General features: G+C 37.8%; 1 protein-coding gene across 1 annotated transcript; it reads left to right on the top strand.

Annotated features, from left to right (window-relative positions):
• Window positions 1-273: 273 nt before the first annotated feature.
• Window positions 274-3,205, top strand: id4 (inhibitor of DNA binding 4). The gene is made up of 3 exons (XM_053631006.1): window positions 274-781; window positions 1,141-1,207; window positions 2,242-3,205. The coding sequence occupies exons 1-2, from the start codon at window positions 482-484 to the stop codon at window positions 1,186-1,188; spliced, it is 348 nt and encodes a 115-aa protein (XP_053486981.1). The 5' UTR covers window positions 274-481; the 3' UTR covers window positions 1,189-1,207; window positions 2,242-3,205.
• The last annotated feature ends 15,704 nt before the right edge of the window (window positions 3,206-18,909 follow it).

An 18,909-nucleotide genomic window follows, 5' to 3' on the forward strand; every position in this document is an offset into this window, starting at 1 on the left:
ACACACACACACACACACACACACACACACACACTCCCCCCAGTCTCACTCCGAGTGCTACAGACCCACCGCAGTTTAGAGACCCGCCTTGTTCCAGGTCTCCGTGCTCCATCAGTCTCATGGGGGAGCGTTGTGATTGAGCGCCTTCTCCTCTCTCTCTCTCTCTCTCTCTCTCTCTGTGTGTGTGTGTGTGTGTGTGTGTGTGCAGTGGCGGCGCCGCCTCCTTTTTCTCTCCTATAAATGTACAGCGTAGACACAGCGGCTCCAGACGGCCCGCGCCTGAGTGAATTGAGCTGGAGAAGAGAATGGCAGCAGAATAACGATTCCTGTCTCACCTCGTGTCACTGTAGTCCAGTGCTGTTTACATTACCGATAAGCGAGACGCGAGCTGACTCTTTCCGATTTCTTCTTCTTCTTCTTCTTCTTCTTCATCTACTTCTTCTTCTTCTTCTTCTTCTTCTTCTTTTTTTTGAATGAGAAGATGAAGGCTACCATTCCGCCTCGGGCCCGGAGGGACTCGTGCAGCTGCGCTGAACTCTCGGTCGAGCCGGATCTGTGCTGCCTACAGCACGACATGAACGACTGCTACAGCCGGCTGAAGCGCCTGGTGCCCACCATCCCGCAGCACCGGCGCGTGAGCCGCGTGGAGATCCTACAGCACGTCATCGACTACATCCTGGACCTGCAGCTGGCGCTCGAGCGCACCGAGCACACCGAGCACAGCGGGACGTGGCCGCGGAGCTCCATCCGCACACCGCTGTCCGTCCTCAACACAGAGCAGGTGAGAAGCATGCGCGCTCCGGCTTTGTCCTAAACCCCTCTGTTCAGCTGTAGCACACTGTGAGGTGTATCCAGCTTAATTTAAATCCTTTAAAGCGTTGTATTTCACCTCGCCTCACACGCATAACGCGTGTTCAGCCTGCAAGCGGCCTGTGCGTTTTCTGTCTGTCTCTCTTTTGTCCGTTTTTAACGCATTACACATGTCCATTGTTCATGCTTTCAAAGGGGATAAAAAGTAGCTGATTTAGAGCAGGGTGCACACGCAGAAATTAGGCACCTTGTGTAAATATTGTGGCCTTTCTATTTGAGAGGACAGTCAGAGTGCACCTGTTTACCTGTTTGCTGTTTACCTGTTTTCAGAGGACACCAGTTGTCAACAAGCCGGAGGACACGATTTTGTGCCGCTGAGATGCAGCATATCACAGTGGTGAGTATATTATTTGTAAAAACTGAATATATTTGCACGCATGTTTTCTCATTATATAGAATGGCTTGAGTTTTCTAGAATCAATAACCAGTAGATGATCATGGTCATTTCAATCACAGTAATAAAAATGACACCTACACATATACAGTGTATTATGAATGTAGCATGTTTTTTTTTTTGTTTTTTTTTTTTAAAGAAAAAAAGGGTGGTATGGACAGAATTTTTTTTTTGTGTTAAAACATTCCCATGATATGTAGTGCATTAAAACTACATGGACTTTAGAACAGCCTGTTTCAGGAGAACAGCCCAAATGGTGTCTCTGAAAATATTTCATTTAGTTTAAACTCGAATTTTACTGACAAAACATTTTCCAGATTGAGTTGTTCGTTTCCTCCTTCCATCCTTTACTCCAACAGTCCAACATACTGCACACCGATGAGAAATTCACCAGCTATTACATGGAACTATGGGCTAATTTCAGGAGCAAGTTGAAACCTGTGACAGCATTAGTGTTATAATAAATCCCTGTACTCATTTTACATTAAGCTGTAATAACAGCTTTGCACTGCAAGAAGCATGGTAGTGATAAATATGAAATAAAAATAAAGGTGCATTGATATTTAATTGTGATTATTGATTGTATCTATCATTAATTTTAATCTGAAGATTGTATTCTGTGCAATGGTGTGTGTTATATCTACTAGTGGTGGCAGTATAAGATATTTGAGCACTGGTGGCACTCGGCTGCAGCTGTACTTTGTGCAATAACTGTCCCTAGTGTAGCAATCTCACTAACTGAGGGTTAAATCAGTGGCTCGAAGGTGAAGTATCCAAACTGGTTTGACTGCAGCTGTGTGTGTGTGTGTGTGTGTGGACAGAGAGACTAGGAGCCATGGACTGTGTAGTGCTATGCTTGTTGTCTGAGCAGGTTTGTTTTGGGTTGTTGATCAAGCGTGTTCTCTGTTTTGTCGGTGGCGCCAGTCAGTCTGCAACACACCGTTCACACACCCCCTCTATTCATTCGCTTCTCACAGGTGTGCAGTGAGCCCGTCCAAAGCCAAGCCAAGCTTTGGCAGCGAATCCGACACACACCAGGCCCAACGTGGGATTGCAAAGCCGTTCTGAAACTAATGGCTTCTAAACCATAATTTATAAACATTTCAGTGTTAACTGTCAGTGATGGCTGAGGCAGCCAGTGTTCTTCTCCGTTCACTCTATTTTCTATCAGTGAAGGAAATGCTGAATTTGAATAAAGATAAAGTCTCTTTCTTTCTCTTTCGCTTTCTCTCTCTCTCTCTCTCTCTCTCTCTCTCTCTCTCTCTCTCTCTATTTCTCAATGGTAAGATTTGGTATTTAGCCATACCAGGAAAAAGCTTGTCTAATTTTTACTAAGAAACTTTTAAAGCTTTTACAGTACATTGAAAGTAACAACGAACGTTAAAATGCTTACATCTATTGTTAAAAATAGATGATTTTGTTTTAAACAGGGATTTCTCTGCAATTGAATTGTTTAATATTGTAAAGAAAGAAAATACATGTTGACAAATAATCCTGTATATATATATAAATATATATATAAAAAAAGAAAATAGGATGTTCTATAATTGTATGTGTAAGAAAATACCTATATGCTATTGTAATTATAAGATATTTTTATTGAAAGCTTTTGTTTTGTAAATATTGTGTTTTCCATAAGTGTAGTGAAGAAATACATGATTGTTCTGCTAATAAAGATCTCACATCATAAAGCTAATTATGCTTTCCTCTGTCGTGTTTACGTACGTATGTACAAGAATTGGAATAATGTGTCATAAACAAATATGTTCAATCTTTAAAAAAGGTTTGTGAGAACATAGTGTTGTGCAGTTTCTAATCTCTAAGCTAGCCAGGAAGACTTGTTTTGTAAAAACGTTATAAACTGACGTACCACTTTTTGTGGTACATTGTAGGTTTTTATTTTATATAGAAGTACTTTTATTCGAATATAATAAAATCAAATTTTATTTGAATATATGCAGACAAAATATATGAGCATTTTACATAATGACATAATTCTTTCTTCTTATAGAAATGAGAGCAATATGGACTCACATTTGTTACAGTTTGCATTTCTCAAGATAGCACAGGTTAAGATTAGGGTTAGATGTGGGGTGAGCTTTTTCCTTTTTCTTCGAGCTTCATTTGTGCGAAATGGAATGAAATCCTACCACGATGCCTTTGTTAGTTCATTTGTACAAATATGTCATATGGTTAGGTTGGCATGAAACGGTTTAAACATTACATACAGTACAGTTGAACAATATCCACTAGAGACAGGCGAAAACTACTGCCCTCTTTTATGAATGAAATCAGTTGTCAGTGGTGTTCATCACTTTTCTGGTGGGCATCCTCGCCCTACTCAAAAAACATGAGAGACTGTAATAATGACATCACTGTCCCAGTGCATACATTAGTGAACCAATATGGTAAAATCCTAAATGCAGAGTTCTGCATTTAGGATTTCTGCAATCTGTAATCCTGCTCAGGCAAAAGTAGAGCTCTTGATATAAAGCTTGTAATTAAAACATGTACAGTATTCCAGTGCTGGCTTTCAGATTAATTTTGTTGCATTACTTTGTGTTCTATACTTATCAAAATATCGTTTTAATTGAAATAAAAACAACTTTTCAGATGCATACAATTACACTATACCATTTATTTCCATTCTCTTCTTAAATATTGTAATGTCCACCTCTTGAATGTCATAGTCATTTAACTGGAAACATGATCTATATATTTGCATGTTTACACGAATGAAAAAGCGGTATAATAATATGTATATCAGTTTCTGCACATACAAAAATAATGCAGAAATATCCCTAACATGTGGCCTTTTATTTTCATCATATTAGCTTTTGGCACTCAATTGTTTTACCAGTGGAAATGCACCATATGAATACTTTGCATTACCTCAATTTGCATTTGCTTCTGGGAGAACTGCATGATTAATGTATAGCATTGTACTTAATTCAGTTGTATTGCATGTTGTGAGCTATTGGGTGTGCAGGTTTTTCCTCTCAACTGTGCCCTCTAATGGAATGATCTGTTCAGGATCTGAATGTTAAGAATGTTTCCACTGCGTGCCCCTTCTGTAACATAAACACACTGTTGAAAAATAGTAAAATGAATCATTAACATCATTGATGTTATTACATTATAAACAGCCATGACAATCAGATATTGTGAGCTTCAGTTATCTTTACACACATTGACCACATACATACATTGACCACATTGTCTTTGACATGAACAAGTTCAGGTTTTCAAACACGACCAGAAAAAACTCACTAAATTAAAAGAGCCTATAGAGGGTCTCCTGATCAGTTAAACATAAAACAGTATGATAGAGTACCTCCTAGTCTTTAAAAAAAACTCTGTTTTTAATCATTGGGCCTGTTAGTCTCATCATAGATTTCACAGATGATGTTTAGTTATCTGTTATCTAATTTATGCTAAAGAATATCTCCCAAAATCACTGCTGCCATTTTATTTTTATATTTTCATGAGACTGATCAGGCAGGATAAGGTAGTGTAAATTGTGTTTTATTTAATGAAATCAACTTTGTGCATGTACAGGAGCCTTTATGGGCCTGTCTCTTTGTTTGAGGCTGGCACACCTTACTGCCTCTGTCTCACTCTCTCTGGTGGCGTTCTGTCTGGTTGTGTATACTGAAGAAGGGCATTGTGGGAAACGATCACATCCTGTAAGATAAGAATAGGGTTCAGAGCCTTGCTGGTCAATTGCCACAGAGCAGCCGTCACACCGAGATCAACGGCTTGGAAATGTTTTCAGCCGACGTTGTTTTTACCAAGCAGACCAGGTTTGCTGTTGTAAAGTCGATGATTGTTTGAACAGGTGTGTGAATGTGTGTGTGTGTGCATGCATGTGTGCGTACTGGAAATATAACAGAAAGGATGATCCAGACACCTTATTGAAATATGAATATAGTTATGATGTGTTCTGGGTTGCCTGACAGAATATTTCCATTGCAGTTTCTACTGCATTTTTACTACTAATAGAACAAATATATGCACCACCATTCATTCATTCATTTCCAGTAACCACATGATCATTATTCAAATATAGTTGTGTAAATTTCTATCATTTTGTGGTTAAATACACAAAGACACAAACATGCAAAAGAAAAGAGAATGCTATACAGTAGCATAGCAACAGAATATTTTACACTATAGACAATAATTCTGATTTAGAATTTTGATTTTGCTCTCATTTACATTAAATTACACAAGCCAGTCCTGCACATGCCGTTTCCCTGTCAGCTATGCACTTTAAAGCAGGGGGATATATATTTTTTCTTCCTAATCACCCCTACCTCCTACAGAGGAATGGCGAAGGTGGAGGGTGGAGAGAAGGACAAAAATATGCAGGGTCTTGGACACCACCTGATTACAGGCTAATAGCCCCTGAGTGATTGAACACCTCAGGGTTCTGGTTAATTGGTGCTATTTAAAGCACCTATTAGTGCACAATGCCTGCTACAGGCACTCTCATAAACAAAAGCAAGAGCCCTGGAGATAGCAAATATCACAGGCCTAGGAATGATGAATATAGAAGCAAGTAAAATATTGAAATGTGCCTATTTATCAAAAAAAAAAAAAAGTAGAGCTCATTTTATGCCTAAAAGAGATGTCATGTAGTGTAAATCGTGTGTTACAGAATGTATAAATAAATGGTAGATTAAGGCACAATATACTATGAACTTTAATAATAAAGGGTGTCCCAAACGTCTCCATATATTGGAGTTGTGTTTGCCTGCACCATGTCTGTTGTGCCTTCATCAGTGGATGTTCGTGGACGTCCACTTCTCAGTTGGTCCACAACACTTCCAGTCTTTTTGAATTTGTTGATAAGTTGGCAACAGTGTCGTGTTTGCCACGTTTCCTGTAAAGCAATCTTGTGACAGCTTCCCGTTATGGGAATGATTTCAATCTGTTCTTCCTTTGTCAAAGGCATTCTTAAAGGCTATCTGAAAAAAACAAAAAACAAAAATAAGTATGAAAAATTGTGTTAATGTCCCATATATGGAGACTTTTGGACAAAATGTAATAATAAAAAAAATAATAAAAAAATAACAACAACAATAATAATAATAATCATCATTGTCATCATCATACTACTACTACTACTACTACTAATAATAATAATAGACCGACAAACAGATAGACATATAGACATCATAGGATTGGGATTAATTTGGGTTGGTCTATATTTCAACCAAACAGTGATCTGTTGTAGTGTTACTGTGAAACTGAACCATGGTCAGCAATATCATCAACATCAAATCTTTCCACTCGTCCAAATGAATGTGGTGCTTCAATAATTCACTTTCAGTAACTGCTTTATCCTGATCAGGGTCACAGTGTATCTGGGAAACACTAGGGACGAAGGGCACCAGAAACACACCCTTCACACACTCTGAATGTGGACAGGTCTTTAAATTAATTTTCACAAATCGGAACACATATAGACACTGCACAGAAAATAAGATCAAGCATAATCTGTCATTTTAAATAAAAGAGTTATTCCAGCTGTATTTAGTAGATATTCTTGCAAGGAAAAGGAGAATCTACAATAAATGCAACTGGAATAACTCTTATTTCAAAATTTAATGGAAACTCTGTGCTGGGATTTTGAATGAATGCTCCAGCTCACTGCTTTTTATTTAACCTGGTCTTATGCTGTATTCCCCCCTGTGTGCCGTCTTTTTTATTTGTATTTTTATAAAGCCTGTGCAGGTTTAGTTCTGAATCCAAATGTGATGAGTTTCACAATAATAGCTGCATCTGGTCCAGATTTAGTATGGCACTGAATAGAACAAATCTGACTGATAACAAAAGGGTTTAAGTCCAGGTGATATTTTTGACGAGCGAACAGTCTTAAACATAAAGGTGTCATAAAAGGTCATTTAGAGATAGAACCAAAATCAGATTTTTTTTTTTTAAAGTAGTGTTTTATTGATCGTCATTTAGACAATTTTTCTTGGTGCCACAAAGCGAAAATATGTTTCTCATCATGAATATTATGTGGAAAGATATTGACAGTGGAAAATGAAAACAATGTCTTGGCATGAAAAGGTCTTTCAAGAACTAATAGTGGATCTGTAGGAAACAAAAAAAATGATTCTTCTATTCTTCATTATGCTTAATTTTTTAAGAGTATATATTTTGCAGTAGATGTTATTGAGAAACTGTTTATTAAATGTGGTGTTACAGGGCCTTGAGAAATTTATGTAAAGAATAATAATTCTGTAATTTGATATACCGTACAATTTCTATAATGTATGTATGTGTATTTGTGTGTTAAACATGGTTACAGTCTAATACAGTCAGATAATTTTTATGTATGTGTGCATGTGTAAAATATCCCTTTTATCTATATTATTTTAAGTCTGTGTACTCTTCAGCCAATATGTTACTGGGATATAAACAAATGCGAAAAGGAAATGAAAGAGCATTACAAAGGAGAAAACATAGAAGAGAGGAAAGATCGTGAACAAAAGAGGGGAACATGGAGGAATGGGCTACATGCAGTCTGTGCCAGCTCCAGGGGATGAATTACAGAAATGAGCTCTACATCCCATGCCAGGCTTTTCTCTCACATCCAAATGCCTCTCCTCCACCCCCTCTCAATTCATCCATCTATCCCCAGAGAACAAGTGATTAGAGAGGAGAGCAAGGGTTCTGGATCCGTTGCAGCTGGGATGGGATGCCAGCCATGGAGGACAAACACGACCCCAAGGTGCCATGATCACACAGGCAATATGTCACAGTAAATGCCAGAGCAATGTGGCAGAACTGAAGCTACAGGTCTTTTGGCATGGTGCCTATGGGATGGGTTCAATGTAAACATGAGCATGGAACTTCTCTTTTGTGCAAAAATTCTGGCTTTTTTTCCTCTATCAATGCAATGAAAAACAGCTTAGTAGGAAGCTACATAATAACTTAAATGTTTTAATCTAAGAACACCTGCTGTGAGAAGGAAGAATATATTGCTGATATGCCATTCTGAAATTAGATCAGAAATTATATTCCCGGTGAATGCAGAGATTGCCTGTGGGGATTGCTGTCAGGCAAATGCCATTTTGCAGCCTGGGATGATACATGAGCTCCCCTGTTCATGTATTGTGAATATTGAGTTAGGAAATAGATCTTTCTTAATAAACAAATCCACCTCTTTAGATAAATGTTCATGGCATTTAGAGGTGTATCACTTTCCTATTAGACTGTTATAAAGAACCATGTCTGGCTATACCTTTATTTATTTATTTATTTATTTATTTATTTATTTATTTGAAATAAAGTATATAATGTTTGGGTTTGTTTTGCACCTAAGTGAAAGGCATTGATATTGATTGTTGTTTATTATTTACTGATGATTAGTCTTGAGATTATCTGTTTTTTCCTCCAGATTATTGTGCACCTATGGTGATAGACATGTATAACTGATGAATGTAAAACCATTACCTGTCATGTAAAACCATTACCCTTTTAATATGCAGATCAGCCTGATTAATTTGCCATCTAATTCCCATGTTATTATGTTCCTGTTGAGGAGTTGCTTTTTTCCGTCACTCAGGGATTAATGACCAGATGGTCAGCTTCTGTGAGTATGACTTTTTTTGTGTTGCCATGATATGGCCAGCAGCAAAAGCAATAACATCCCACTGTCTGTTTACCACAGACTCCCTTGGCCTGTCAAGACCTCCAGTCTGCTCTCCATTTTAACAGCATTAAAGGAGTCACTTTACACAATGAGTGGAATAAACCAGCGAGCTGCTTATGAACTATTAATGTGAAATGTTTACTTGAAGTGGAAAAATTATAATAATAAAGGAAAATCTGCCCACAGTATTTTTCTTAAAATAATAATAATAATAAAAAAAAGCTAAATGATGCTATTGTATGTATCCAAAGTCATAGATAATTCAAACAATAAACTAAAAACACAGAAACCATATAAACCATATGTAACTGATTATATATACATAATCATTGTTAATGAATCATGATAATCATGGTTATTATGTTTGTTTTAGAAATATATGCCTACGATAATAAGAACTGTGTATTTAACTTGGTAAATGTGATGTTTTGATGTTTAATTCCTTCTACAACCATTTGACATCATTGGCAATTTGACTGATGAAGTTCCATAATGAGCAGTTCGTTTATCTGACTATCCCTCTGCATGAATTGTTTGTTCTGATTTCTGAATGATGAAACATAGCTAAAGGCACCCAGCACTGCTTCATGCTTCTGGATTAGGAAATTATGCTTTTGTTTTGTCTACAAAGATTCATAGCATGACAGAAGCATTGTGGCATTACTCACACTTCACAACTAAGGGGTGCTCAATCTCTACAGATCCAAAGTCCACAGATCCAAAGACAATGCTGGACTAGTTTATAACCAAAATTGGCTTTTTGATCCAAAAATGTTTTCTCTTGAAGCAAGTGTATCCATCCCAGTGCTTATTCAGTATAACAGTGTTTTCCCTGCAATTCTTCTGGTGCCAACAGGGTAAACAGACAGACGGCTGGGTGGCTCGGGGTGTAATCCTCTCTTTATTTGAGCAGGTAAAGAGGGTGCGGAGGTGCCAGCTGTTCTGTTCTCTCTCACACAAAAACGGCAGTGGGTGGCTTGGCACTGTGGCATGGCGACAGTTTCTATGGCAGGCGTGTGATATTTGTGGACCATATCTCAAAAGCAGGAGAACTGTAGCAATCTCCACCACTTAGACTGCCCCACTTGCTCTCTCTCTCTCTCTCTCTCTCTCTGCTTCAGTCCTTCTCTTTCAATTGCTATCTTTCCTTGTTTCCCTTTTTCTCTATTAATCTCTTAATCTCTCTCAGAGTCTCTCTCTTAGTCTTTCTCTTTCTATCCCTCCCTCATCCTTAACATGCTTGGGTAGAGGAAATGAAAGGTCCCTGAAGCTGGTGGCAGCTATAATGAGAAATGAGACTGACTCCTCCTATCTCTCACTATGCTGCTTAATGGCCTCATACTGTAGCTAAAGCAAATGGTGAGCTCTGAGACCAGACATAACCTCATTCACAGAGAGAGAGAGAGAGAAAGAGAGAGAGAGAGAGAGAGACTTTGTGTGATTTGTATCAGAATTCCATCAACAGTAGCAGTGTCAGACATTCCCTAGTCTTTAATACATGTCAAACTGCTTGTAAACACTGAATAGAACTCAGTTTAGTTAAGACATAATCCATTAATGCAATGGTTTTTAATATTGCTCATAAAATCTTTTTAAATTTTAAAGTGTAGCTTCTGCCACTATGCCTTAGACGTGAAGACAACATCATGCGATCACATGTTTATGTAAACAGCAGAGACATGCATAGTTTAAGATGAGTGAGAATTGGCTCAGCTCTGAGGTGAAGGGTGTTGTGTTGTGTCTAGACATAAACACAAGTGCTGTCCTGTTCCTCTGTTTCCTGGGTGACAGCAGTGTCATGGTGTGTGTGTGTGTGTGTGTCTGTGAGTGAGTGTGTGTGTGTGTGTGTGTGTGTGTGTGTGTGAGCGTGTGTGTGTGTGTGTCCTCACACGTGTTTGCAAATTTAGTGAAGTCCATTGTTAAAAGTAAAATTAAGGTAAAAATGAATTATGCCAATAAAGTTGATTGCATCTGAAGCATTACAGCTGCAGTGCTAGCAATGTCAATTACTGAAGAACACTGCAATGTATACTATAGATTTTTCTTGAGAGAAAGAGAGAGAGAGAGAGAGAGAGAGAGAGGGAGTGAGATGGAGACAGAGAGAGAGAGAGATCTGAATAATTGACCAAAGTACTCTGTGCAATTTGTTAATTACCAAGGGAGCCTAACTGGGTCTCCTTGTGGATTTGTCTGTGGCATCCCCCACCACATGGTTCAGCTGTGTAGCTGTAGTTTATTAGAAAGGTGTCGTCAGTGCTAATTTATGCTGATTTGTTTGACAGCCTCTGGCCTAGAAGCACCCTCTGGTCAAAGAAAGAAAATGCTGTATTTAGGGGAAAAAATAAAATAAAATATTTTATATATATATATATACACACACACACACACACACACACACATGTGTGTGTGTGTGTGTGTATATATATATATATATATATATACACACACACACACACACACACACACGTGTGTGTGTGTGTGTGTGTGTATATATATATATATATATATATATATATATATATATATATATATATATATATATATATATATATATATATATATATATTACTATGAAATGTTTAATTTTGGGGTTCTTGGAGACTTCTTTTTGCATCAGATGGTCTGCTCTGATATACAAATGGTATAAATAATTTGGAGATCTTTTTAAATCCCTTGCCAGACTCATAGGCATCCACAACCTTTTTTCTGAAGGCCTTACAGAACTCTTTAGATCTTGGCATGATGACACCACACACCTCAATAACAAAGGGAACACCAGACATTAGATATGAGAGGGGTATAAATAAGACAGTTCCACCTGCACTCCCTAAGCAGGTTATATATTTACTTCGCCACTAATAGTCTCTGCACAACACTGGTTTCCTTACAGCAAGAATTCCACTTCTTCTGCGTGACTCAGCCTTTCTGAAACACAAATATAAAACCATGAACATTGCATACAACAACAAGCTATGAAAAAGGATAAGCAAAGTGATAACCAAAAATATAAAACAGCACACTGCACTGAAGGATCAGCTAATCTTCTCCTCTGCCTGCATGACATCCCCACGCCCACTCATATGCATACTCACCAGTCCAATAATCTTGGTTATTTATTTATTTCAATGTGCAGATATTTATTAATATATTTTCACATGCACTCTAGTTAGATTAGGTCTAATATGGCCCCTTCAGTAACCCTGGGCTTTATTTGCACCATGTAAATCTCATCAACCATTCAGGGCCATTCCTAATATGCTTAGACAGCTGAGAGTCATGTATTATTCATGAGCTCAGAAAATTCTTCATATAACCAGATCCTTATTCGGAATGAAGTAATATGTGTTGTGGCGACATCCAGGGATCATCTATATTCTGAAAATAATGAGGTGGCTTGTGTACTTTGCGAAATGTAATCCATTATGATTACAGAAACATCAAACCTTCCATGTATTATTCAATAGATTTGAGGGTGTTTCATTGCTAATACTAAATTACTATTGTCGCCTATGTAGTCAAATTTCTTCTTCCAGCTTCTCTCATTATTCAGCTATTGTTTATATGGTAAGTATGATAGGACAAAATACAGTCAGTGGACTGTACTTGATGATGAATGATTCACAACTGCAGCAATAGGCCTCTTTTTTTTTTTTTACCCATTTGATTGTGGAGTGCTAATTATAAATTGTCTTGAAACATGCTTAATATTATGTTACAGATAATGAATGTGAGGCATTCTGCAATCACCAATCATCATCCTCCATTCACGAAGTGTAAATAAAATAGTAAAGAAACTATTTTGTTCTTGGGTCTTTCTCTAAAATGAATCGATTGCAGTTTTAAAATGATATCATCGAATAAACTGGGTGAGGTTCTGCCAATGACAAAAATCTGAGTCAGTCTCCTATGCTGCTATTATGAGTCACTCTTTGGTGATCTTTGGCTTGCTGATGCCCTAATGGAAGAAGAGGTTGTCAGACATATTCACAAAAGAGTACTGAGGAAGAGGAAGCTGCATGCTGGTCAGGCATGAGTCTTCACTGATGAGTGGAATGCATTGGTCTCAGATGGCACGCTAATTGTTTGATTATACAGGTCTCCTCATTAATGAAGCTCCTCTCCTGCGTTTGGGAACATGGCGTGCCACTGAATTACCCACACGACTCTCATGCTGGGAAAGCTGATCACTCATTAGTGGTGACTGAGCGAAATAAACAATCCAAGAGTACAGTAACTACACAAACACATGCACATACATACACACTCATATTGCTTTCTTTGTTGCATGCAACACTACTTAACTGCATGTAACTGTTTTGTGTTGCTACACTTTAATTTACATTTCGCTCATTTTCAATTAAAATGACATTTTCTGTCAACAGTATTTTACCTGAAAGGGACCAAAGCATAAACTTACATACTGATGGCACATACAGACACAAACACTGAACTAATATACCCACATTTCACGCATACACTTGCAAAATTACCGCCCCTCATACCCCCACTCCAGTTCACCTACACACAGAATGTTTCATTATTAAGAATACATTTCCTCCCCAAAAAATGTTAAAGATGGGTCTGAGGCCTTGGATGAAAGCTTGCTTTCCTCTTGATTATGTTTGCTGACTTCTTTGTGATGCAGAACGAGAGTAGACTCACTTTCTGCAAATGAGTGTGGAAGAAAACACAAGCAGCCTCGGGAGTAAGAAAGACAAAGAGCGAGAGAGGAGTGTCAGGGGGAAAGAGAGAGATGGAGAGAAACGGGAGAGTGAGAATGAGATAATAACAGGACATGACTGTTGCAATGAGACAAAAGTTAATGAGGGCTGAAGACTGCGGCAGCAGCCGTCTTTTCTTTGTGTGGCACACGCCACTCCCTTTGAGCCTCCTGGCCCTTTATTAACACCATAATACAGTGGGGGGCTTCAAGTGTTCAGCTGCACAGAGAGAGAGAGAGAGAGAGAGAGAGAGAGAGAGAGAGAGAGAGAGAGAGAGTAATTTGACAGACAGGAAAATAAGATCTACCCAAAAACAAAGAAGACTCCCTATTACATTTACAGATGTGCAGCCTGAGTTAGCACATTGTACTTTGACAGTCTACTGACTTATAGATTCTGATGCCACATTCCTAGTTTTTGGGGTTGTTTTTTTTAGCTTGCTACCCATGCGCCTTCTTCTTCAGGCATTTCCCTTTAGCTCATAGTCCATGTATGGCAGAAAATCTTCAATGCCTTTTTATCCATTCATGACCATTATTAACCTGTCAGTTTAATATTTGTCCTAAAGCATATTATTCAGTAACTACACTGAAGCTAACATGAAAGATATGTATAGTTACAAGAGTCACAGGATATTGGAGATTATTACAGCATATTGGTTAGCCAAAATTTACATCTTAAGTCAAGATCAGGTCAGATCCATCCATATATCCATGCATTTTCCGTACTGCTTATCCTAGAGTCTAGAGCCTGGAGCCTATCCCAGGGAACTCAGGCACAAGGCAGGGGACACCCTGGAAGGGGTGCCAATGCATTGGAGGGCACAATCACACACACATTCACACACTATGGATAATTTGGCAATGCCATTCAGCCAACAGCACATGTCTTTGGACTGGGGGAGGAAACCGGAGTACCCAGAGGAAACCTCCGAAGCACAGAGAGAACATGCAAATTCCATGCACACAGGAGAAGGGAGTGAGGGGGAGTCAGACCCCCAACCCCAGAGGTGTGAGGCAGATGTGCTAACCACTAAGTCACCATGCCCCCCAGGTCAGATCCAATTACATTTTTTTATTATTATTATTATTATTTTTATTTTTTTTTACATGTAATCAATTATATATCCTATAAAAGAAAGGGTTAAAACATTTAAGTTGTTTACACTTGCTGTAAAGCCATCTAAAACACACTTCTATGCCATCATTTTCTCCTTATGTAATTTTCCCTTAATGGAGTAGTAGACTACAACAAGGCAAAAATTAATTGTTATATAAACTCAAGGGATTCACAGCAGCCATTTTCCATCAACGATTTACAGAGCCTTCTCTAGTGAAGCATCAAATGGCAAAACTAAACAGTAAGGACACTTTGGTTAGTTTTGCCTCGCTATCTTAATCTATATAATGGATAAGCTGTGCATTTGTTCCAGGTGCGGTGTGGTAATTTGGAGGGTTGTTGTTTTGTAATAAGCAAGCCTTTTAGGCCTCTTGATGGCTGAATTACCTCCTCATATGCCCTCCCCCCTCCCAGACCCCCCCGGCCAGGTGTGCAGTCCCGCTGTGCTGGGCAGAGACAGGTGTCCGAGAGGCCTCATGCACGGTAATTAAAAGGCCATAATCACAATTACCCTTGCCTCATCTCTCTCTTTTATAAGGGTCGATCACTTTTTGTGCGTGCGTGTGTGTGTGCGTGTGTGTGTGTGTGCGTGCGTGTGCGTGTGTGTGTGTGTGTGTGATATTTGGTCATTACACACACAGGCAGACCCACACACACACCAGCTTGGGAAATACACAGAGACACCCGACAGATGCATGCTGGGAGCTTCATTACCCCTCAGACAAAAAGCAAGAGACAGTTAGCAGGAAGCTCATGAGTGTGTCCTGCGGAGGATATTAACAGCGACTGCGTTAGGGGCTTGAAGGTTGTGAGTGGGGGAGAGAAAGATAATAGTGCCTGTGGTGTGGGCAGATTTAATTCTAAATCATAGTGTCATGCAGATAATTGTTCTGATTAATCATCTTGTAGAAGTTTTACAAAATGTCAAAATATGGGATGAATAAGGTAGGAAGTGAGCATTTTTACAACCATGCAAACCTCTCTTTCAGTAGGTGTATGTTGCCGATCTCTCAATCCAGGTATAAAAAAAGTGTGTGTGTGTGTGTGTGTGTGTGTGTGTGGGAAGGGGGGTTGGGGGGGGGCCGGTTTGAAACAGAATGAAAGAGGATTTGACAATTAAAAACATTTCGCAGTCACTCTCATTAGTTAATAGAGTTCCCAAACATTAACTGCACGACTGTAGCCTATGCTAGATGAAAAACTTGGACTAAACAACTTAGCTATGCTAGATACACTATACGGCCAAAAGTTTTTGGACACCTAACGAAAACACTCATATGTGCATTTTAAACATCTTGTTGCAGATTTAGTCCTCTATTTTCTGTTATAGTAAGCTCCACTCTTCTGGAAAGTCACAGGGGTATTGTTGTGAACATGCTTGGGCCACTTAGTTCAAGTAAAGGCAAACTTTATTAGACATAAATGTTTTATGCTACAGTTATATAGACTTCCTAATACAACTGTTGGCTTCCAACATTGTGGCGAGAGTTTGGGGAAGGTGGTTGTTGGTTGTGATGGTTGTGATGGTCAGGCGTCCATAAACTTTTGGCAATATAATGTATCATTAACAAACAAACATTAGCTAGGCTGCACTAGTCTGTTTTTCCTTTTATAGAAGCGTACAGAACAGTAGTTACGTAATAAAATGGACATTGTCTTGCATTGCCACAGGTACTGAGTTGACATTTTTAAGTAGCCTCATCACCCTGGTGAAAAAAAAAAACATGCTTTATTGTATTTCAAATATATTTGCAAAAATATAAAATATAATAAATATAAGAAAATATATTTGTATTTCAAATATATTTTCAATAGTACAATTGTAATATCTTTAAATATATTAAAAGTATATTAACATCATTTTACCTATTTTCACAATAAAACTTTTAACACACTTTAAAATAATTGTAATGTAGCATATTTTCTAAAAATATATTTTAGAAAAATTTACTTAAAGTGAAAGTTCCATGTAATTTTTAAAGTGTACTTATTTGAACATTATTTTGAAATATATTTTAGGTATATTTTAAACGGTATGCTCAAAATGATCATTGTAACAATGCACTTAAAGCATATTTTAAAAATACATTATTTAATATCCTGAAGTTGTAATATATTTTAAGTTAAATTTGAGTGTCATTTTTAAGTTTACATATTCATGCTTGGAATTCACTTCTTGGACATTTCTTTCAGAAAGTGTTACAATGCGATGACTAATGTGTTAAAAGCCTATATTTAAACATATTTTTAAATAAAGTGTACGCAATGTACGAATAACATTCTCAAATATCCACTAGGGAAATATGGCTTTCTCTGCTTACAGTAATGTTACCTGAGAAAAATCATTATACAGTGTTGCTTTCTCATCTTTTGTGAATGATAACTAAAGGATATTATGAATGTAAACAGCGCAAGATACAGGGTTTTTTTCCCATTTAGGGTCATTTTAATACTAATGGTAACTTTAGTAACAAATAAACGTAGTTTACTGTTCATCTCTGTAGATTAAAAAGGAAAGTGAAAAGGTCTCTGAATTGATAATAGCTTCTGTTTCAGCAAAATGACAAAAATGTTACTCTCTGCATACATGATCAGAGTGGGCCTGTGATGTGTTCATTACGATGAGATGGAAATTTACTTAACACACCTCAGTTAGTTACTTTAAATTAATTAATTACCAAGCTCATTAGATATTGAATCCTATTCTCTTTCTCACTCTCTCTCTCTCTCTTTCTCTCAGTTTCTTGTTTTCACTTACTCTGCCTCTGTTAACATAATTACATAGTTATTTATGTTGTCATAGCCCAAAAAACATGGTGAAAGTTTGAAATAAGATAATATTTAAGATCATAGCTAGGAATAAAGTTTTTGTAGTATTATTTTGTAGTTAATGGCATTGCAGGCAGGACAGAATGCAGATCTAAATAATGGCACATGTCTGTTTTGTAACAGCATTATGGATTGACTGATGGTCTGCGGAAATCGTAATAACTTACCAGCTAATACACATTACAAAGCTAAATTAAAATGACCTTTCTGACCTTTCCTTTACGTTCCCATAATTAAATCGGTCTTGTAATAATCCATTTGTGAATTGCATATAAGCGTCTAGTAATTTGAAATGTAAAAAAATAAGCACTGAAGCCACACACAGTGTATAAAATTAGTAGAAAAAAAGGTAAAAGGAGGCAGCGCTTCTGTATAATTAGTTTGCTCATATGGAAGTTCATTGGATTGACATCTATATTTAGACTGATTTTCAAAAATGTCACACTTGTATGTCTTTAAAATGTTGATTAATGTTCATATATTTGTGTTTTCATATTCTTCATGTTTGGAGAGCTTCCTTGGCATGTTGTCGGTCACAACCCAACTGAAATACACTGTTTTCACAAAGCAGATAATGTAGGCAAGGAGTCACCGCAGACACTATATCAGCTCAATCCCATAATGTAATGCAATGCGATGTTAATTCCCCAGCTCTATTAAGGAGTGAAAACACATATGTGATTTAGGGAGATAATATACCTGCCTCCAAATAGTGGCCCAATAGTACCACAGGGAGGGCAGAATGCCTTCTTGCCATACAATTACAGTCCCTCACCTGAAACATAGTACGTTTACATGGACAAAAATCTGATATTAAGCTGATTAAGACAATACTTAAGAAACTAGCATGTAAACAGCGATTACTGATGACCTTAATCCGACTAAATTCATACTCGTAGTAAACACAAATCGAATTAAGACATGTGGAGTATTACTGTTTTAGTCGTGTTATCGAAGGGCCTTATAGACATGTACACACCTTAATCACATTATCAACGTCGTGTGGGAGTTTTCACCGCATTTTGCGACAGGACACGTACACATATGTCAGTGCTCAACCGTTTGACGGCAAACACGAGAGCACGGTTGCATCTGAAACCGCTTACTTACCTGCTATATACTAGGTGTAATATATGTATTTCAGCTACTATATAGTAGGTAAGTACACAGTTTTGAACGCAGCCCATGGCTTCAAGCAGTCGTCTATTTGCACGTACAGCATGACAAATAATTAACTGCACTTGAAGCTTTCGTAAAATTAAAAATGAAACACCCAAAACTGTATACGGTACCATAACGAAGATGAACTG

The sequence above is a fragment of the Ictalurus furcatus genome, chromosome 1 (genome assembly GCF_023375685.1).
Source record: "Ictalurus furcatus strain D&B chromosome 1, Billie_1.0, whole genome shotgun sequence".
Lineage (NCBI taxonomy): Eukaryota > Metazoa > Chordata > Actinopteri > Siluriformes > Ictaluridae > Ictalurus > Ictalurus furcatus.